The sequence below is a fragment of the Micropterus dolomieu genome, linkage group LG14, assembly GCF_021292245.1.
Source record: "Micropterus dolomieu isolate WLL.071019.BEF.003 ecotype Adirondacks linkage group LG14, ASM2129224v1, whole genome shotgun sequence".
In the NCBI taxonomy this organism is placed as follows: Eukaryota; Metazoa; Chordata; class Actinopteri; order Centrarchiformes; family Centrarchidae; genus Micropterus; species Micropterus dolomieu.
This window is the reverse complement of record NC_060163.1, coordinates 368,289-390,895: the sequence shown is the minus strand read 5'-3', so window position 1 is coordinate 390,895 and position 22,607 is coordinate 368,289. Positions and strand designations below refer to the sequence as shown.

The window sequence follows — 22,607 nt, the reverse complement described above, 5'->3', positions numbered from 1 at the left end:
ACCTAGTCAGGTCAGTGTCCCCTGCTTCTTCAACCAGGACTGATGTGGCTAGAAGGTGGATAACTGGCTTGAGGTGGGAGATGCTAACAAAGTCCTCTCCAGAAAGAGCATCTGTAAATTCCAGGAGGGGATGCAGCGCCTTGTGAATAGACTCCAACACTTCAATATCCTGCCAGGTTGGGATGAGGGAGCGTGCTTTGGCCTGTTCCAGCACTCTGGCAATCATCATTTCTTTGGATCCCCATCTTGTTGGACACTCAGTAATGAGGGTGTGCTCAGGAAGTTTGTGTTCCTTCTGTGCCTCAGTCATTGCTGCCTTCTTCTTTGAACTGTGGGAGAAGTGCCCCACCAGCTTCATGCACAGCCCTGTTGCTCTTGACATTCTGTTGTCTTTCATAGCATTTTCTGGAGAAAAAAATTATAAAAATGTTATTCATATAATCTGAGTTGTGTTCAAGGCTATCACCATTACACTCACATTCTCTCTCTCACTAACTTTGAAACTCTCACAAACACACAGTCTCTCTCACTCACTCACACATACATGCACGTGCAATACTAACTTACCAATGGCAAGATGTAATCTGTGCCCAAAACACTGGAGCTTGGTCCATTCATTAGCTGTGCTGCCTTCACCATATTTGATGCATTGTCCGTCATAATGCAGAGGTCTTCGTGGAGATCCCAACTGGCAAGCCCCTCTCTCAGGCCAGCTGCAGTATTTTCCCCTGAGTGCTCGTCCGGGAAGTATGCAGTTTAAAGGCAGCGAGCTTTGAGGTAAAAGTCTTCATTAATGAAATTCAATTCAATTTTATTTATATAGCGCCAAATCACAACAACAGTTATCTCACAGCGCTTTTCATAAAAGAGCAGGTCTAGACCGTACTCTATGATGCTATTTACAGAAGCCCAACAGTTCCCACCAAGAGCAAGCACTAGGCGACAGAGGCAAGGAAAAACTTCCTTTTAAATGCACTGTAAGACTCTGATAGGGCTCCGCTGTACGGCTTGACCACATGTCAGTTGTAGCAGCGAAAAAGTCTGTTGTTTTCAGCTCCACTGCGACTCTCTGTTTGCATTTTTTGTGTAGCTCTGGGATGGCCCTGTCGAGTGGTATTTGGCATTCTTGACTCACTAGTGTTTTTAGCTATGCAACTATCGTACATGGCATTATGGTGTTTTTTTAAGTGCTGGTACAGGTTAGTAGTGTTAGTAGTAGCAACAATTTTTGCAAAATACCTGACGCTGCGCAGCATCTTCTTTTTTAAAGCCAAAATAGACCCACACAACTGATGTACTGTTCCTCTTTGACACTAGTTTGTCACTGTCAGATTCTGTCGAGCCTGAGGCCATTGTAGAACAGGTCAAGGTCCAGCGTAGCGTGCCAAGTTAATGCTTCCTCTGCAGACTGTACTCTCGCATATCACATGACCACAGGGTTATCGCAGCCTTTTTTGTTGTATTTGATTTAATGTTGAACAGGGCACCTTTATTTATTAATAAAAGATGTGTTAACGTGATTGTAATTTTCTTCAATCATATAATTATTAGAACTCTTAAAACTCAACAACGTTGCTTGTAAAAAGTTTTAGGATAGCACCACCTTAGCTTCATATTGACCCAGAAAAAAACCTGACCCTGTCATAGTATGTCCACTAGACAAGTGTCTGACAACACTGTGGAAAGGATACAGAGAGAGAGACCTTTTTTAAAGACCTTTTTTAGAAGATTCTTTTAGTTTAACCAGAAACAGTCACTATATGGCTCTCGTCAAACTGAGCTTTAGTTGTAGCAGACCTAAATTTTAGTCATGCAATTTAATAAATTAATGAGAATTGATACCCAATTATGAATTAATATTCATAAAATCAAAATTTATTCCTCGTTTCAGGGCACCACCGGAGTTGTTATAATCCTAGAGTCTCCGGACCACTAGGTAGTTTTGAATAATTATACAATTATTACTAGTGATCAGTTAGTTAATAATCGCTCAATTATCTTAAATCAGTCAGTCAGTCTCATATCTAAAGGGTCAATTCTCTTGGCAGGAACTAGAAATAGGCAACACACACAGCTCTTGATTATATTACAGTGAATTTATTCTCTAACTAAGGTGATAAAAAGCTAACCCCAATTAGCTAGTCTTAAAGTAGCAGGTGCCTGCTGTGTTACTTAATCACCTGAAACAAAGTAAAGCAGAAAATTAATTTGGGAGGCAAAACAAATATCTTAACAAAATGACAAGTCGTGTGTGAGCATGACCAACATTATTTTTCTCAGAAATTCTTTGATATTCAGAACCATAACCTGCAGTGAGCTTGAGGGTTGTTTAGCTGGTTTAGGCTAACAGTCTCGTCTGAGGGTCTTAGCCCTTTCAAAACAAATTTTATTTAGTCCTGAGAGGAACTGTTCTGAGTGGTATTCTATTTCTGCAATTGCTGCAAGATGTCTGCTCTGGAGCAGGTACTCTTAATTGGTATAAGGAACAATAAATTTGGACAGTAACCCCCACTTGTGACTAAGTGGTCAGGTTTAGAGCGGCTCCACCTGGTGGGTGATACATTTTTTGGAAATTCGAATTTAATTGGTTAAAGACCTCCACTGGTAATTTAGTGGTAGGTTTAAATTGCAACAGGGAGACACAGAATAGTGGCTAGAGCTGTGGGTAAAAAAATACCTGGCTTCCAAGTTCTGTTTTACAAGGCACGCACGTGAACTCTAATGACCTTTTAACCACTAGCAGCTATCGTTCCTAATTGAGGATTTCTGTTAATTATTGATTTATTAGGACGTTATCGTTCCCGACAAGTCCCATGGGATTTTTGTGAAGCTTGGTTCGGTCCAGAACAGGTGAATGTTTGTCTGTGACCACAGAAGGATCGGTCCAGTGGGGAGAGAACTTGTGTGCAAGTCTTCCTGTTCTCTGGCCGTCCTGTTTCCTTAGTGGGGCAGAGATGTGATGACAAACTCTGTCCCCCCTTCGAAGCTTGTTGTGAGACGTGTTTTGGTCATTATAAACTTTGCATCTTTGTGTGCTGTTGTCCAAATTATTTTGGCCTGCGAGGAAATGTTTATTTCCTCTGGCTGGTTCAGTTAGGGGTTCCCTCCTGTCAAATTGTGTCTTTAACAAGGGAAAAGAAATGCCTCTCCGTTGTAAGGAGGCTCTGAGTGATGGTTTTGCTGGTTGAGACTGGCAGCAAACCTTACAGGTTTTGATGTAGTCTGCTACATCTTTTTGCATGTTCGGCCAATATGCTACTTGTTTAAGTGCATTGTGTGTTGCACTGAACCCTTTGTGGCTTTTGTAAGGTGAGTCATGGGCGTGCATGAGCATCACCCCCCTGTGGCTCTGAGGCACCACGAACGCAGGTGAAGTGCGGGCGTCTGAGACATACGAGAGAATGCCCGTGACGACACGCAAAGAAGAGCGCCCCAGGTAAAGGTGTTTCAAGCCAGGGATGGAAGCAAGCTCAGTTTTGGAGACAGGCTCTGTGTCAGAAAGGCAGAGGAGGATTTTGCTAATGGCGGGATCAAGAGTTTGAAGCCGAAGTAGGTCAGAGTCACCACGAGAGTCAGGTACTGAGATTTGTGGCGCAGGTGCGGCTGTCAGAGAAAAGCCTGCTGCCTGGGCTCTGGTGGCGTCGCAAGTCATAAGGGCGGGATGGGTGGGGAGCAAATCCGCTTGGGAGTGCTGGGGTGTGTCTTTAACAGCACCCTGTTTGCCTAGTGCTGTAAACTTGGTGTCAAGTTCAGCTGTAGGATGACTATATGTGGTGTCTGACCCCCCTCTCATGCCTTTATGTAAAGTCATGGAGGATGGCTCTGGTGAAGTGTTGACAGGGAAGGCGGTGACAGTTTGTGCACCCATCTGTCTGTCATTGGTCATGTTGCCTGTGGGAACCGAGTCGCTGGTAAGCGGCAAAGAAGAAAGGCTGACAGTAGCCTTTGAAGGCTCAGTGTGATTCGCTTCCTTAATAGAGAGGTCGGGAGGCAAGGAAGAAGGTGTGTGCCCCATCTCTGGAGTCCTGAGCTCACAGTCATGAGTGTCGGTGCTGATCACCCAATCCAGTGGAGTGGTTTTGGGGATCAGTGCGTCATTTGAAGTGGTAACTAAAGCACAGAGGCGGGTTTCTCGTTCTGTGATGTATTCAGATAGTGAGATAGGCAGAGGTCGGCTCACCTGTGCCCAGATCGTCAAGTTCTGAAAGTCAAGCAGTGGCTCAAAGCGGTTACGGAAGTCTTTGCCGATGAGTAGAGGAATGGCGTCAGATGGTGAGACATACACCGGGTGGATGAGGTCCATGGGACCGATAGACATGTGGATTAATGTCGTGGCTGTCAAATTGAGGTTTTCAGGGCCGAGTGGCTGGACCTCAAGGTCACAAGTCTGTAGTTTCAGGTCTTTGTGGGAGCGGGTCATAGCCTGTAGCTGCCTGAAGAGGGCTGACGACATTACAGTGATATCTGCGGCTGAATCAAGAAGTGCTTCTTGCACCAGAGTGTTTTCAAGTGTTACAGGCAGGTAGAATTTTCGTGAAACTCCCCTTTCAGTCAGGTGACACAAGAACTGTTGGGAGGGCGGACTGCCCTGAGTGGCTTTGGACTCTGTGAGAGGATTCTCTCTTGAGTCGGACTGTACCACCAGGAGTGTGCTGGAGGGAGTGGTTCTCTCAGTCCATCTGTGTGAGCGTGTCGGTCGTTTTGACAAAGTGTCAGGAGAAGGGGACTTTGGCTTTGCAGCAGCTGCGGCCAAGTGCTCTGCCTTCTTATCTTCCTGTTTGGACAGGGTTTGGAGCAGGCGCTTAAGCGCTGTAATTTCCTCCTTACTAAAAGTGGGTGTGTCAGACTCACTTTCAGTGTCATCGGTATTTGTGTCTCTATAGTGGGATCTCTGGAGTGTAGCTCTCTGAGATCGCCTGTCCCAATTGTTTTGGGATTTGTGCTGCTTGTGTCCCCCCTTCTGTGAAAAGAGACGGGTTTCACAGCATTCGGGCGTGTACCTGGGCCGATGGGTTTCAGGCCTCAGATTTTGGCTCTTCTCAGACCAAGATGGCTCTGAGTGACGTCGACCATGCTCATTTTGCTGAGGCAGGCTGCACCTCTGCTTCTGGCTTGGTCTATAATTCTGGGAGGTGATGCAGGTGGACGCAGGTGTTTCAAGACCAGGAGCTCGTTTTGGCTCCACCTGTAGGGAATTGATGCTGAGTGTGAGGACACGATGGGGCTCAGGATGCCTCGTCATGGTGAGTCTCTGCTTTTCAAATCCTTTTGTAGCTAACTCACGTAGCTGTCGACTGGTTTGGTTGCGTGGGCAGGCTGCCACACCCAGATGATGACTGGTAGTGGGGTGGAGGTTTTGGATAAAAAGATATTTGAAGTTCAACTCTTCCTCCATATCTGGCTCATTTTTGGTACCAAAGTACGCTTGTCTGAGTCGGTTGTAGTACTGCTGAGGAGGTTCTGGCCGAAAATAACACTGCACAAGTAACTTTCTTTTCAGCACTAATATCAACAACGGATTGCAACAACAGTTAACATAACTACTCAAATAGAGGCAAACGTAATCAGGTAACTAAAGATTTAATTAAATGCTTTGAGTCTTTGAAGGCTGCAGTCCTTAGCCATTCAAAGTTCGGTGTCTGGACCATGTCACACTTGGGTGAGACAGGGGTTTTCCTTTTTGATGTGGTAATAAAACAAAGAATAAGATCAGTTGCCACGGAAACATGTGTTGGGGCCAGTTTTGATAGGCTGTTCAGGGAGATGCCAATGGCTGGTTCATGTCCCTTTGTCAGTTTAACAGTCACTAGCACTTAGAAAAAGCAACTTTGACCCCTCCCCTTCTTCTCTGGGGAGGAGAAAGGAACTTAGGGTAGCTCCAAATTTATTCAATGTAAAATGCACAAATCCACACCGTTGTTCACTACATAGTGTAGGGTGCAATTTTCAACAAAAGTGGAGTATAGCTTGTTCTTCCAATCTTTACAGTTTCAAATTATTTCGCCCAACACTCCAGAGAAGATGCGTCCCCAAAGGCTGAGTCTCAGTCGGAATTAGCATCTTGGCTATGAGAAGTTAGCAACCCTGAAGCCCAATGTGCTAAAGCCTAACAGCCATCGTCAGCTACAAGAAACCATCCACCAACTGCAAAAAATCAAGGACTGACACAGATTGTCACAGGAACAAATTCACAACCATTACGGACAAGTGTGGTGGAACTGTTGAAAGTAAAAAAGTAAAAGTATAAGTATTATTTGCACAGGACAAGATATTTTAATAAAAATACCAAAACAAAAACACTTAGCATTGTGTTTTTGCTTTGTATGATGTATAAGACCAAATCAGGAAGACAAATATAAGTGTCTGCGACATCATTTTAACTGAAATGTAATTTTGTGTAACATTGCTCCTTAAAAGTAGAACTCTCAGTTGCTATGTATGTCTGACTAATTGACCCTACCTTCAGCAGGAAATGGATGAAGAATGGAGCAGAGAGTGAAGGAGACTCCAGACCCACTCTTACCCAGCTGACTAGTTATTCAGAGCTTGCAGTCTGTTTAGAAAGGGGGGCTGCCTGAGTCTGGTTCTCTCTGTACTCTATACGGTCAAACTAGCTGCTGCTCCATTCTCTTCTCAATTGGAGAACAAATTGCAGGAAATCCAGAAAATAAAACATAGTAATATTTACATTAAATTAAGCAGGGGTGTGATGAGACAGCTTATGAGACACAAGATTTACACAATTTTTAAGAAATCTTCATGAATTTTCTGATCCAATATATGGTGGAAAAATTTAGGTGGCAGATGACAATTCAAAGTATAACAAAATATAATGCAGTAAGGCTCACAGGCATTCTGTGTTGATTTCAGATATGTTTTCTCCTGTAAATCAACTTTTTTAATTTAATCATGCTGAGTCAACACACGGGCAGGCATGATTTAGTCTTCCCTCCTCTTTGTGTTTTTTGTTTGGGGAAGTAACGTCTTTAAATGTGCATGATAGGCATGATAAAATAATTAATTTTAATTCAGTTATAAAGTCCTGGACTTTAATAGCTCCTGTGTTTCAGGAAGTTTTCTGCTTATGTTCAAAACGTTCTGCACATTTAGATTCTCTCTCACATATCTGTGTTGTATGACATGTTGGGAAAAAATATGTAACATTAAGAGAATAACATTTTAATCTGTGTATGGTTCGTTCTTTGATAATTTTGTTTTAAAATCAAATCAGAAAAAACAAAAAAACATGTCGTGTTTTGTTTTTTCTGTTTTAAACCCAAAACAGAAAAACAAAGCAGCTGTGTTTTGTTCTATGACTAGTGTTATATCCCTACTGGTTTTCAAACTAACTGCTGTACAGGTGCACCTGTTTGCAACAGCTGTGGTCTGCCTCCATCCCTCAGATTAGTCATCCCTCAGATTAGTCATACAAAACATACAGGCTATTTCTTTTCAAGTTGCATCACATCTCATAGTGATTGTGGCGAATATGATTGTTGAAGTAAGCACTATATTATAACCACATACAAAAAAAGAAGTTAAACAAAATGTAGGCTACTTTTTTAGCAACATTGCGTCAAACAGGGTTTGAACTCACTAGAGCAAAAACAATTCCTTATTGTTGCACATTGCCTGACAAACAAACACTCCCAATTTCAGTCAACTATTCATTAAGTACATCAGTATCCAGGTAGCATTTTGTTTTGGGCTAAAGCACCTGAGCGATCTAAGAAAATACCCAAATAGGTTTATCAAGGGTTTTTTCTCAAGGCTACGGCCAGGGTGTGAACTACAGGGGAGCCAGGGGGAACTAATAACAGTTCATGTTTGCTGTGTACCATGATAACTGACAACTAGCTCTGAATTAAATTGATACTGAAGAAATCTTAAAAACCGGAGGTTATATTCCTCTAAGGCTATTGTTATTGGGTTTACCCCTACACGCCTGCTTGTCTGCAGCGACCCACAGCGTGGGCCTCTCCTACGTCCGCACCTTCTATATATACACACAACAGCGGAACATAGCAGGTTCAGCAAGTTACCACTGTCGTGGTACTGAAAACCCAGGGTTAACCCCAAAGTTATCTGGATAAGCACCCCAGACCCAGGGACCACCCCACTCAGCCTTAGGGCTGACCCAGAGCAGCCCAGCCCCCCCCAGCACACAGACCCGCCCCAGACCCAGAGATCCAAAGCCCACACACCCCACAGGCAGCTCAGCTCAGTCACTATCCTTATGGTCTTCCAGTTCATGAGAATAGTTTTCTTGGTGATGCATAGGGCCCCCCAGACCCCAGACAAGGGCAGGACAGCCACCCCCCACGGGAGCGGGCTAAAACCCACCCCGACAACACCAGCCATGTGCCCCTGGAACCTCCGCATGCAGTTGTCGTGAGAGAGTCGGCAGGGGGAGCCCTATCCACGCCAAAGAGGGCCCCCACATGGAAGGCAGGGCCAATGAGACCAACCCCACCATAGTCCTAAACCACAGGCTATCGTCATGGCCTTCCTATTCATGAGAAGGGTTTTCTTGACGCATCGGGCAGTGAGAAGCATGTATGATGCGTCAACCTCTGTACTAAGGTCACATTGGTCCCCCAGTATGCAGAGTGATGGAAAAGCTTGGTTGGGGTACCTTAGTCAAACTGAAAGGTCTTCACGTATCCTCTGCCAGAACTTTGGCACAGGTGCACATGGCTATATAGCATTCATGTAACTATCAGAGATGGCGCCTGAGCAGTTCAGGCAAATGTTTGACCGCAGACCCATTCTGAACATCCTTTGTCCTGTATAGTGTGCTCTGAGTTTACACTGACATTTATTCATTTAGCTTACGCTTTTATCCAAAGCAACTTAACAATTGCTATATCTGTCAGAAGTCGCACGCCTCTGGAGAAACTAGGGGTTAAGTAAGTCTTGCTCAGAGACACATCGGTGGATTTAACCCAGATCTCTCACACCAAAGGTATGTCTCTTATCTACTGCCCCATCACCACCCCAAGTTTTACACTGTATGAATTGTAGATTGGAATTTTTTGTCATTCTAAAAGTATTTAAACATATTTGCGATCAGAAGTTAACTACTCTTTGTTGTGACTGTTCTGGCATCTTCAGGTGGCTTATATTCTGCATGACCACATTCTACGCATTATCTTTTGCTCATGTGAGAGGCACACAACAACCGTGTCTTACAGTTCTTGTTCAACATTAGTTAGTACAATCTGAAGTGTTTCACATTGTGAGACCAACACAGTGTAGAATGTGAGACTGCTGACTGTAGATCAGATGAATAAACCTAGTAGCTATATTTATGTTTCAGTAATTGCAAAAAACTTTAATGCCTTTTGTTGTTGTTGTAATGTGCCTGGTCAGTCACAGAGTGATGGATTTCAAGCCATGTACTGGTCATTTTACATGTCAGTATCACTTTAATAAGGTCTCTACCTTGCTAGGTAGCACAGAGTTAAATATTGTTAACATTAAAAAAAGTCTTTACAGAAAATACCTTCAAAGTGAATTTTCTATTCTGTTTTTCTTTCCACTTGGCCGGTGTAGAGTGAAAATGCTGGTATTACTGCTGGTAATATAGGAGTGCATGTATGTGTGTTTGTGTGTCTGTGTGTAAAGAATGTGTTTACAAGTGGTAAATACGGTAAATCAGGTAGTATTACATGGAAATGCCTAAAGTAGTAGTTATATACATTCCATCACTGCAAATATAGCAAATATTTCCAAGACTGCAGGTTAGTAATCAGACAATATGCTGCCAGTGATCTGTTAACCTACACTTTTTCTTACTGCTGTTGATGACTTGGAAGTCTAAACCTGCAACGACAGCAGACATATTTGAATAGCCATATTTCCATGCACATGTTTTTATACACAATTTGACGTATTGCATTAGAAAAGGTTGATGGAAACTGCAAAATTCCAAACAGCTCTATTACAACCATGTGTAACGTCAACTGCTTATTTAACTACGATTGGCGTTTATTCGCTCCAAACCAGCTGATGGAAATACACCTATGAAGCATTTTCTTTTTTGTTTCTTTTCAAAACATTTCAAAAGTCCTCTTGACAATTAGAAGGAAACTTAGCTCTGAAGCATTAGGCAATTGAACACAGGAAAAATCAGAATACCGCACAGGAAAAGGCAGAGAAACACTAGAACTCTTGAGGAGTCTGATGGGTTTACTGCCACTGCAGAGTGATGAGCTTGATGAAAGGCAGGTGCGTGTAATCAGCATGAAACCAGGACCCAGGAAAGAAAAGGAAGTTTTTCCTTGCCTCTGTCGCCTAGGGCTTGCTCTTGGTGGGAACTGTTGGGCTTCTGTAAATAGCATCATAGAGTACGGTCTAGACCTGCTCTTTTATGAAAAGCACTGTGAGATAACTGTTGTTGTGATTTGGCGCTATATAAATAAAATTGAATTGAAAGTCAGGGAAAGAGCCACACACAGACACAGGGAGCACAGGATAGACAGGGGAAGGGGAACACAAGGCCACATAAGGAGAAACAAGAGGCATGGCTATAACTGTGACAAGCAGTCACCCTGAAAAACATACACACTGTGTTATGAACACTTAACAGTTAATAGACCACTTATCAATATTAATAGGATGGTTAATGACAGTATTTAGACTGTAAGAAGTTTATATTAGCCTTATAAAGGCTAATAGCCTTATTTATGCACTTATTAACCATTAACAACGCTCCTTTGCAGCTACATAAACTAAAGTGGGAACAGTGTCTTATTTAAATTAATAAATCTTTTATCATAAACTTATTAACCATTAAGAATGCACATTTGCAGCTACCTAAACTAAAGTTGGAACAGTGTCTTATTAAGATGAGTAAATGTTTATAAAAAGAACTAATATAAGAAGGATGTGGAAAAATATTTAAAAAGTTAGTGGTAGTTGTGAAGCACAAATCATACTCTAAGACATTTTTTGTGGAAAATGAAATTTTTTTAACATTTCATAACATTCAACTAAACGCAGCAACCAACGCAGCAATTTCCACAAAAAAAAAAGTGCAATTACAAATACGTTTTCTTGAACATTAACTCTAAACAACATTATGTGGGGGGTTTTTTTTCAACAAAAAAATTACATTTTACAGATTTTTTTTAAACTTTAAAAGGCCCATTAGGTAGGTGAAAGCCTGTGCTACAATGGGAATACCAAAAAGGACCATTGCTCCTGCAATGGCTATACCAGCTTGCTTTTACGTATTTGTGATCAAGAAAAATCAGGGAGGGAGGCTCCCTGATTTTTCTTGATCACAAATACGTTGAGTGCAAATGAAGGGAGGGCCTCTTGGATGGCTGAAGCATCGTTGTCATCACAAACCTGTGAAATATGCCATAGAGAAATAAACCTACTTTTTTTGCTAGATGTTAAGAACACATATAGCTCTTTGCTTATGTGATATTATTGTTATCGTGAGCCATGTATCGTGTATCGTTTCGTATCGTGAGGTGCAATTCCCACCCCTATATCAGAATGCTACAACATTAAACAGCTACAATATTAAAAGTACATGCCTCGTTTATGATGTAATGGGTCTCATCAAATTTCTTCCCAACAGCTCCTCAAGCTGCTTTCAAATTAATTTTACACTAGAACCAACTATTTTATCGCTACTTGCAGAGTTTCAATTACACATGAAGCAATTAAAGCCACCTACCAGCTTAAGCTTCGCATGGCACAGAAGTAACTTTTAGCCACATGGTCACAGTAACTTAGTTACATTACTCTGCTTCCAGTATAAATCCACTGTAACAACGTTATCTTCAAATTACACGTAAAGTCTCGTTTTTGTGCAATTATAAAACTGTAAAGACTTTAGTAACGTAGCTAACCACTTTGCTAACTGTTTTCTTACCTTAAATTTGATCCACATGTTCCTTGTTTGAAATGCAAGGGGTTTCCAGACCAAAAGAACAGGAAGGAAAGTTGGAGTCAAGGAGGCTCCTCCAGGCTCCTCCCGCACAACAATTTTTTATACTGAGTAAATAGGTTTGTTGTGTGTGTGTGTGTGTGTGTGTGTATGTACCTAAGAAGATTGGCTTACATACATTTTGTAAAGAAAACATGCATAATGTCACAAATGCATATTATTTCAAAACTAGATATATTCATGTTAAGATACAAATAACATTTTATTTTTAATATCAAATATTTAATTAAATTACATTACAACATTTACTCCTACTTGGAATTTGGTGCAGTCTTAAATAAGTTTTATTAAAGAGGGATCCCTACTCTGACTTCACTCCAGGCCAAAGTACAGGAGGACAAACTTCTGTTTGGGTGGAGCTCATAAATATCTTACAAGCCAATAATAAATGTCTTTTGGGATATAACTGTCATTAATGTTAATAAACATCTTATTAAGGTTTTTAAGGTATATATAACTTGTTAACAAGTTTCTAGTAAGTGCTCATATGGATGCTAATAAGAAATGTGTTCATTCATATTGAGAAAATAAATAATAAAGATGTATTTTATAAGCTGCCTATTAACATACAGTTCACTACAAGTGTCTTACAAGGAAACAACAACTTAACAATTTACTTTCTCAATAACCAATCCTTATAAAGTCTAATTAATGTTAATAAACATCTTATTAATGTTAATGACAGGTATATATATTGTACACAACTACAGTAATTACAATAGGTCAAAGTTCAAGCAGGAAGTGGGTCTTGGATGATGATCTTCACGATGACAGTTTGGGTAATAATTCTCCCACTCACCATCGTTTTCTTCATTGGGGGGTAGACAGGGAGGAGAGAGATCGAGAGGGCAGAAGGACAGATAATACACAGTACAATACAAGTTCCACATGGAGATGTAAAATAATAGTCATGGTAGTGGTAATAATACAAATATCAATAAAATGAATAATATTAATAATGATAGCAATGATAATAACAGAACTAATAATTATTATTATAGCAGCAGGAGTCAAGCAGGAGCATGGGGGTAGTAGGTGTCTTGCAACCACAGATCCAGACCCCCACAGCTCCAGAGCCAGAAACACCTGCATAAAGCAACAGAAGGAGAGAGGAGAGGGACAAGAAAGCACGAACTACGGAAGAGAGAAATAGTCGAGTTAGTAACATGCATTAATGGGATAAGAATGCATACAGATCGAGTAAGAGAGGAGGAGAGAGGAGCTCAGTGCATCATGGGAAGTCACCCGGCAGTCTAGGCCTATAGCAGCATAATGGTTCAGGACTCACCTGAGCCAGCCCTAACTATAAGCTTTATCAAAGAGGAAAGTCTTAAGCCTACTCTTAAATGTGGATATGGTTTCTGCCCCGAGAACCCAAACTGGGACCTGATTCCACAGGAGAGGAGCTTGATAGCTGAACGCTCTGGCTATTTTGGTATATTTTGCTGCTCTTTTGTCACTCATAGATCTCTTACTGTCTTGATGCTTTATTGATGCTTGTATGTTGTTCCTCAAATGTAAGTTGCTTTGGATATAAGCTTCTGCCAAATAAGTAAATGTAAATCAACAAGAAGAGGTTTAATTATTGTGGCACATAGCCTGTTAATAAAGACAGATTGATCATATCTTGTAAAGAAGAACGGACTAAGAGTAAAAGTTCTTTAAGCAGCCTTGTTGGGATGGGGTTGGGAAGATGGTTGATGGTTTAGATGAAGAAATCATTGACGTTAGTTGGTGATGAAAAGCTGTCTAAATATATATCAGGTTTTTCAGTTGTTTCTAAGGTTCCTGAGTTTGAAGATAAGTTAGTACCAGTTGAAGGCACATGATGATGAATGATGTCTCTTATAATTAGGATTTTAATATTGAAGAAGCTCATGAAGTCGTCACTATTGAGGGCTAAAGGATTACATGGCTCAATAGAGCTGTGACTCTGTCAGCCTGACTACAGGGCTGTAAAGAAATCTGGGGTTGTTCTTGTTTTCCTCTGTTAATGCGGATATTGAAATACTAACTTTTGATATGAATGTAGGCTATTTTAGGTTAGTAGCTTTCTTTTAGGCCTACTACAGAGACTGGTCATGTTCAGTCCCACCTTTTGCGATGTGGGTACAGGTAATGAGGTGAGTTTTCAGTAGCCTAAATGTTGGGATTCAGTCTTTCAACCACCATCTGAGCACATTTTATGGCATTAATGGATTTTTCGTTTCATTGTTTTATGAGGTTAATTTAGAACAATGTTTGGAACATTTTTGAGTGTTTTAAATAAATTAATCTCATTTTTGAAGTGAAGAGAAGTTTTTTGAAATGAGGAGTAACGACCACTTCTTCAGTACCTGAGCTTTTTAATGTGGAAACGCCGACACAGCCGAGCTGAAAGAATAAGGCTGATATTTTCATCCAGCTCATAAGAACACATCAAATCAACGCATTATTATAGACTACACCTGTTCATCTAGACATTCACACTGTCAGCGAATTTCTGTCTCCCTGCATGTGTCAGCTGCAGCTATGTTGTATACTGTGGTGTTACAGTTTGCTCGTTTGTAAAATATGACGCTCTGCTGCCAGTGGACTTGTTCATGTCTGCGATTGGTCATCTGCTGCTAACACTGCCTCTTGTACGTGAACCCGCTCACGGCTGGATTGGGAAACCCTGGGTTGAGTTACCGAGTTGATAACCAGTTTCGTGGTACCGCTTATCCCGATCACGATTGTTAGGGTTAGTTAAGCCAGATAGCGAAAACATATCCTGGGTATGTTGAACTTGCTTCGTGGTACAGGCCCCAGATAACATCTCTTTCTCTGTATTTCTCTGCAAAGTGCTAAAATGGGTCACCAAATATACCTTGGTATTTGTTCATATAAGTGGGTGGCCTGCCCAAGTAAAGTATAAGTCGAAAACACTGTATTTAAAGTTAGCACAAGCTGTAGGTATATATTTCATAAATATTACACCATAAATCTATTTTATTGTCTTCCAACTGTGTGTGTAACGTGACTAGTGATCATGTCTGCAAGTTACACTACTTTAATTAACCCAAGATGGAAAATAATGATGACGACGACGGCGGCGATATTATTAATATCATTGTTTATATATGCCCCCCCCCCCCACCCACACACACTATTTGGTAAATTGTTACATCTCTGATGGTTATACTGGTGAGACAGGTAATTACGATAGGCTGCAGATAAACAAATATATGGTTTATCATTAGCCTTGATGGTTTATCCCTTCACTCTCACCCCCTTACTCCCCAAATACAAGCCATCCATTTTCTGTTTTAACTGAGAGGACATTGCCTTCAGTAAGAATATGCAGCTCTGCTCTCAATTTTCTTTGAGAGGGGAGAGGAAAAGCAAGATAATGGGCATCATTAAGATCAGTGGTGTGCGCTGAGGCATTGCGCTGCAATAGCGTTCACATCCACCACCGTAATGTTCATGAACACTGCATAGGCCTAGTCTCCAAAACACACACTGACACATATACACACACACACACATCTCTTTATTACCACGACAGAGCAAACACAGCATTAAACAGCATTAGGCGTAAATGGATATTTATATTTGATATCCTCATTGTCGAGTAAGGAGGAGTTTGTTAATTCGCAATTGACTGCCTGCCCTTTTTAGTAGCAAGAAGTAGTGTGTTCAGAAGTGGAGCTGTGTAATGTTTTTTTTTTAAGTTGAGTTTGTTAGTTTTTTTCTATTTTAGTAGGAGAGAACAGTGCAGGTCGCCATGTTCTAATTATTTCCCCCCCCCCTTCCTGCTTTTCTCTTCACCCCCTGCCCTCCTTCTCCCTCCCTGTCTTCCGCAGCAATTTGGCAAGATTTTAGATGTGGAGATTATTTTTAACGAGCGAGGCTCCAAGGTAAGTGCACTGTAACCATACATTCATCAACACTCAACACACATTCACACACGTGATTTTCCAGCCAACTGTATTTGTTCCTTGCCCACCTTTTCTCTTGCAGTCCTACACTACTCTCACTGTCTTCATATCTGCCTTTCCTACTGTCAGTGACACTTGCCAGCAGGCAGCTTTTACACCTAACCAGCCTGCCATATATTTTGACATACAATGAATTGCTCACACTTAACTTAACGCTGACAGTAGGAATCCCACAGTCTAATAACAGTCTTGCTTGGTTAGCTTCCCAAGCTATAGTGCGAAGAAGTAAAAATAAACGGTATGCGAATAAACTCCACCTAGCTCAGATCCAGAAAATGTATTAAATCTCACACTGAGAACAAGCTATCTCTGCAGGAGTGCCCTGTTTACAGGGGTTGAAAAATAACTGACTGTTGCATAATAAAACTCTACATATCTGAACTGACATTTTCATTTTGACACCAGAAGAGCATGGTTACATGTAGATAGATTGGGGCGTTGTTTCACTTATTACATTTAAATATTGTCCATTGTACAACAGGTTAAGTCTTCGAAAATTGAAATGTCAAATGTCGTTTCCTTTTCATTTTGACTTACATATTGCTTGCATAAATGGAAAATCAGGTTACATTGTTTATATTTGTTTATATATAATTTTACCTGGGGTAGGCAATGTTGGAGAACTAGAGACAGCTAGATTTTGACAGTATCCAGTCAAAAAAATGCAGAAAGAATAAAGAAGTATGTCACAGCTCCATATTATTAAATGGCATTACAGATATTTCTTAGCAACTGATTTACATTTACGCAAAAAGAAAAACACAAAGATAGTACCGAGTACTGCAGACAAATAAAGGGAATAGCAGATTACAATTGTAAAATGATTTTGTTCTCTTTACCTATATGCCCATTGCCAAAGCCTAATAATAAAGTTTACTCAATGATGATTCTTAATAACTCCTCAAAGATACAGACAAGTGTCAAAGCAATAAATGTAATGCTTTTGTGTAAAGCACAAGGGCTCATTGAATGGTTTGATGAGAATGAAAATGATGTGAATAATATGCTATGGCCTTTAGATCTCAACTCAACAACTACAGGAGATTATGGAATGATATGTTAGACAGCACTCTCCAAAACCATCAAAACAAAAGAGGGAAAATCTGTTACGGTTGGGTGGAGGTTGGATTCCGATGCATACACAGACTCAAACAACAAATGGGGGTTTATTTTCCGAAACAAAAAAGTAGTGACTAGGCAAAGTCGGGAGGGGGCTAGGAAGTCCAGGCTTGGAAGTGGGTGAGTGTTGGCGTGTGTTGACAATGTCAAGAGGCATGAGGTAGCGGAGGTCTGAAACAAGCAGAAAAGACAAAAACAGTTAGCATGAAAGTCAGAAGCCACAATGCACAAGATAACCAGAAGTTTTTCATTGGCCTACAACTGTTAGTTACCAGGGATGGCGAAAAACAATCTGGCACCAGCCCTCCAGAAAGCAGGAGCTTAAGAGCTGAGTGGTGATGAGCTGATCAGCTGCAGGTGTGGAGGAGCTGCTATGCCCAGAAAAATCAATCAATCAATCAATCAATCAAAATGTATTTTTACAGCACTTTAACAGCAATCATGAAGTTGCACAAAGTGCTGTACAGAGATTTAAAAAAAGCAAACATCAATTTACAGGTTATCACATACATATAATGTATACCGTTAAAACACTAAAATAACCACAAGACAGAGAGAAAAACACACCCTGAACGCACCACATACCCAGTCATGCCCAAACCGTGACAGTATCTATTGGAAGAATGCACAAGGCGCACTGAAGCTGTTCTCAAGGTTCAGTTTACTTAACAACAACAGTTTACACTTCATGGTGGTTTTTCCTTTTGATTTCAATCACCAATGTACCATACCAAATTTTGATTCACAGTGAATTTTCATTTTACCAATAGGTTTCATCTGGCTGGAAATTACATAAAATTTCTCAAAAAAAAGGTATTAATAATTTAATACCTGTCCTGCCCAGCAGCCTGGTAAAGAGTATGAGAAGCTGGATACCATGTTGTGCCAGACAGATTTTACTTTAACTGTATTATTATTCATTTAAATGGGGGGCACAAAACAATACATAAACAGACACCACAAAAAAGAACAACACCTGCAAGAGAACGAGGAGGGGAGCTTGGGACAGAGAGAAAAAACAAACAACAAAAACAAACAGACAACCAGCCGAACAGCAACAATAAACAGTGAATGTAAGAAAACAACTGAGGGAGAATGAAAAGGAGAAACAGCAACCCCCAAAGCGCAAAGGACCCGAGACAGTCTCGCGCCGCCCCTAGGGAGAACAGCAGAGAGCTCCCGGGAGTGAGAACGTGGGAGAACCAGGGCCCCCCCAGGCAGCCACCCCCAAGGAAGAGGGCCAAAACCCATGTGGCCCCGGGACTGCCACACGCCCTCATTGTGAGAGAGCCGGCAGGGGGAAGCAACGGGAGCCACACCCCTGCCAAAGAGGGCCCCGGCGAGGAGAGTAGCCAATGGATCCCAGGCCCAGGAACATGACACAGATATGAGCAAAAGCCCAAGGTACGAGGCCCCAGACCTCCCGGGTCCGGAGCAGGCCCCCAAACCAGGGGACCAAACGCCCAGCAGCTTGCCCACCCCCCAGAGTCCTAAGGATGTAGTGAGACATGACCGAACGAGGGAAGGTGAAAGAGGTCATAGGGAGGCTAGAATGGTCCTCCCCACTGAAGCCATGTTCCTGACTGGCCCCACAGCCTTCAGCCCCATCCCCCGCCCCCCCAGGCAAGAGGACGCCAGGTCCCTCCAGCCCAAGTAGCTCCCCCAACCCACCACATCTCATCTTTAACATCTCTAACACAATACCTTACAGTATTTGTCACTTGTTTATGTCATTTCCAGCCAGATGAATCTTATTGATAAAATGAAAATTCAGTATGAATCAAAATTTGACATCGGTATGAATCATTTTGGGCGTAACTGGGTGTTGGCCAATCCAGAGCAATTTGGGGTTCATTGTCTTATCAAGGACACTTTGACATGTGGACAGGAGGAGGTACAGTATGGCTTGAACTGCCAATCCTGTGAGTGGACCCTGCTCTACCTCTTGAGCCACATCTGCCCCAATTCTGATATTTTTCATTTTTATGACTTACAGTATATTCATGCTGGACAACAACAGGAAACAGGAATTAACAATAATCTAATGTAATTATTTGTAGTGGATACCATTTATTTAACTGCAAGAGGCATTAATGAAAGTGTAGTTCTTGTTGTAAGGTTCAAAGGATACCCAGCTTGTGATTTAGCATGATCATTAAATGGTAACACAGAGATGAATTTATAGCAGTCAGCTCCCTGTTTTTTGTTGAAAACAAAGCAGACTGTCTGTGTTAGGGTAAAGAGCCTTCCATACGTTTCAACAAAATGTCAGTAGGATTAATTTAGCTCCCACTACGCACTTTTAAATGTATTTTTTATAGTTCTCCCCCTCTCAAGGGCAGGCCTATGTGTTTTTTATGCCTGGCAGAAGGCAATGAATCCTGTATATGCATACAAGATCATGGCGCTGGATGCTGTTCACACATATTATCTGGTGAAGCAATTACAGGGCAACGACTGGCCCAGGATACATAAGTTAAAAAGGACTTGCTGCTTGTCCAAAAGGCGCGTCTGCCAGGCATATCAAATGGAGTTCAGTCTCTGCCTCCACACCATAACTCAACAATGACAAAGCAGGCCAGTAGCAGTGAGAGCCGGGACCACACTTGTTGTAGGCAGCTCTGTCTGTACAAGTCAAAGGGGAGTAAGGGAGGCAAATTTACCGCAGTACATTAAATAAGATGTGGAAACAACTGTATCTTAGCAACACAATATATATCTTCCATTGTGTAATTGTTTTATATTTTGTCAATATTTTCACATATGCAATTCATCAATACACCTCTTAAATGGATTCACTCATGACTGATAGATAGGAGATAAAACTGCCAAGCCTCTATAAAAGGAACTTTTGTAGTCACAGACACTACATACTGTCTAGAAAACCAACAGCATCAATTATTTGTCCTTACCTAAATACAACATACACTATATTGTCAAAAGTTTTAGGACACCTGTCTTTACATGCACATGAAGGTTAATGACTTCCCATTCTTAATCCATAGGGTTTAATATGGAGTTGGTCCACCCTTTTACAGCTATTTTAGCTTCAACTCCTCTGGCAAGGCTGTCCACAAGGTTTAGGAGTCTGTTCATGGGAATTATTGAACATTCTTCTAGAAGCGCATTTGTGAGGTTAGTCACAGATGTTGGACGAGAAGGCCTGGCTCACAGCCTCCGCTTTAATTCATCCCAAAGGTGTTCTATCAGGTTGGGGTCAGGACTCTGTGCAGGCCAGTCAAGTTCCTCCACACCAAACTCGCTCATCCATGTCTTTATGGATCTTGCTTTGTGCACTGGTGCGTTGTCATGTTGGAACAGGATGGGGCCATCCCCAAACTGTTTCCACAAAGTGGGATTACAAAATTGTCCAAAATGTCTTGGTATGCTGAAGCATTAACACTTCTAACTAAGGGGCCAAGCCCAACCCCTGAAAAAAACACACCATAATCAAACTTTACACTTGGCACAATGCAGTCAGGCAAGTACCGTTCTCCTGACAACCCAGACTCTTCCATCGGATTGCCAGATAGAGAAGTGTGATTCGTCACTCCAGAGAACACGTCTCCACTGCTCTAGTGTCCAGTGGCGGCGTGCTTTACACCGCTACATGGTGATGTAATGCTTGGATGCAGCTGCTCGGTCATGGAAACCCATTCCATGAAGCTCTCTACGCACTGTTAGCTACTTACTGCAGTAAGTTGGCGACTTCTGCGCACTGTGCGCCTCAGCACGTGCTGAACCCACTCTGTTATTATGTGGCCCACCACTTCATAGCTGAGTTTCTGTTGTTCCCAATCACTTCCATTTTGTTACAATACCACCAACAGTTGACTGTGGAATATTTAGTAGTGAGGAAATTTCAGACTATCACAGTAAACTATCATGGTACCACGCTTGAATTCACTGAGCTCCTGAGAGCAAACCATTCTTTCACACATGTTTGTAGAAGCAGTCTGCAGCCTAGGTGCTTGATTTTATACACCTGTGACCATGGAAGTGATTATAACATGTGAATTCAATGATTCGGATGGGTGTCCTAAAACTTTTGGCAATATAGTGTATGTTTAACTGACTAGTGACTTCTAGTGCTTATCCCAAGCCATGACATTTCCCTCCTAATGTAAGAGAGAAATTTAAGATATTTCACCACTTTTTATCTATTGTAGCCTCTCTGATTATGTAACTGCTTGACCCCATGTTATTGATTTTGCTGTGTTCTGAGATCTCAGCAATTAACCTGGTGGCACCACATGATTTTTTAGAAGGCACTGGAGGCACAGAAAGCTAATTTGTTGTTTTTAAAGGCAATGAGAAAATTACATATTTTGTCATTTAGTCTGAAGAAATATTATACCCCATATACTCTACAAATATAATCTACATGTCAATAAGCTATAAACGCAAGACAACATAAATCTTGCTTTATGTGTCCATTGGACTTATGCGGCATTCAGGCCAAACGTGAATTTTCGCCTCACGATGCTTTCCTCACGTGAGTACATTCGCTCCAAGTGTTCACACACAACGCGAGAAGGTGATTTTAACACGATAATGTGAATAAACACAACTTGCCATTACTACAACTGTATGAACCCAAAATAAACATTTTGCTGTGATTAAAGAGCAATAAACAGATTAAACTGATGCCGAAATAACTACAACATGATGTAGATTTGTTAAACATATGAATTCATGCTTTGTCAGGTCTGTCAGCAAGACAGCAGGACAACAACTTTTTTGCAGTTTGGATCCATCAGGGCTATTCTATGCTAACATGGTCACAGTAAAGTACAATGATAGCTGGAATAAAGTTACAGACACTATTTCTGAATTCACCAGGTAGTTCAACCTCCTCGCTGTCTTTTCACCAAGTAATGTCCAGTTTTGTCCGTTTCTCCGTAAATACGAAGTCATAGTGCAACACAGCTAACGATTCTAACAACAACACTGGAACCGGATGTGCACAGAAGCTAGCTACTGAGAAGCTCCAGTGAAGATAAATCAACGTTGTAATCCCAAAAACTAAAGTAAAAAGCTAATTTAATAAAAGCAGTTTACTCTGAGCTCGGTGTAGCTGTCAGAGCATTATCCAGTCCGACTACGGGAGCTAATTTGTCCAAAGGTTGCAGCGCTGCTCCCTGCTCCTTTCCCCCAAGTTTAGCAGATCTCAGCCGGCCTGCAGATTTTCAATCCCCTGTTCTGCCTGGCCCTCTCCACACATCACTCTGAAGCCGTCGGTGACGTACGGACAATCTCAACACTGATAGCGACTTCTCGCTTGAGTTGAAAATATTCAACTCATGCAAATTCTTTTGCGTTGCCTTCGCATCGCCAGCCCTGCCCCCTTTGCGTTGCTTTGCGCTGCGCGACAGGAAACCACGGCTCTACGCGTCTTTGCATTGACTTTGTACGTAAATTCACCCCCCCAAACGCTCGCTTCGCTTTTGATCTGAAAGCACCATAAGTGTGATTAAAGACGTATCCATGGCTCTAATCTGTCTCTTTGCGAGTTCCTGATATAAGAATTCCTGATTTAGACCACATTAAGGTCAACAACA

General features: G+C 41.6%; 1 protein-coding gene across 1 annotated transcript in view; it reads left to right on the top strand.

Moving 5' to 3' along the window:
• rbfox3a (RNA binding fox-1 homolog 3a) overlaps positions 1 to 22,607 on the top strand; it is a 128,895-nt gene that overhangs the window by 32,880 nt on the left and 73,408 nt on the right. The window contains exon 2 of the mRNA XM_046069695.1: positions 15,793 to 15,846. Coding sequence (XP_045925651.1) covers positions 15,793 to 15,846 — 54 coding nt within the window. The remainder of the gene's footprint in view (positions 1 to 15,792; positions 15,847 to 22,607) is intronic.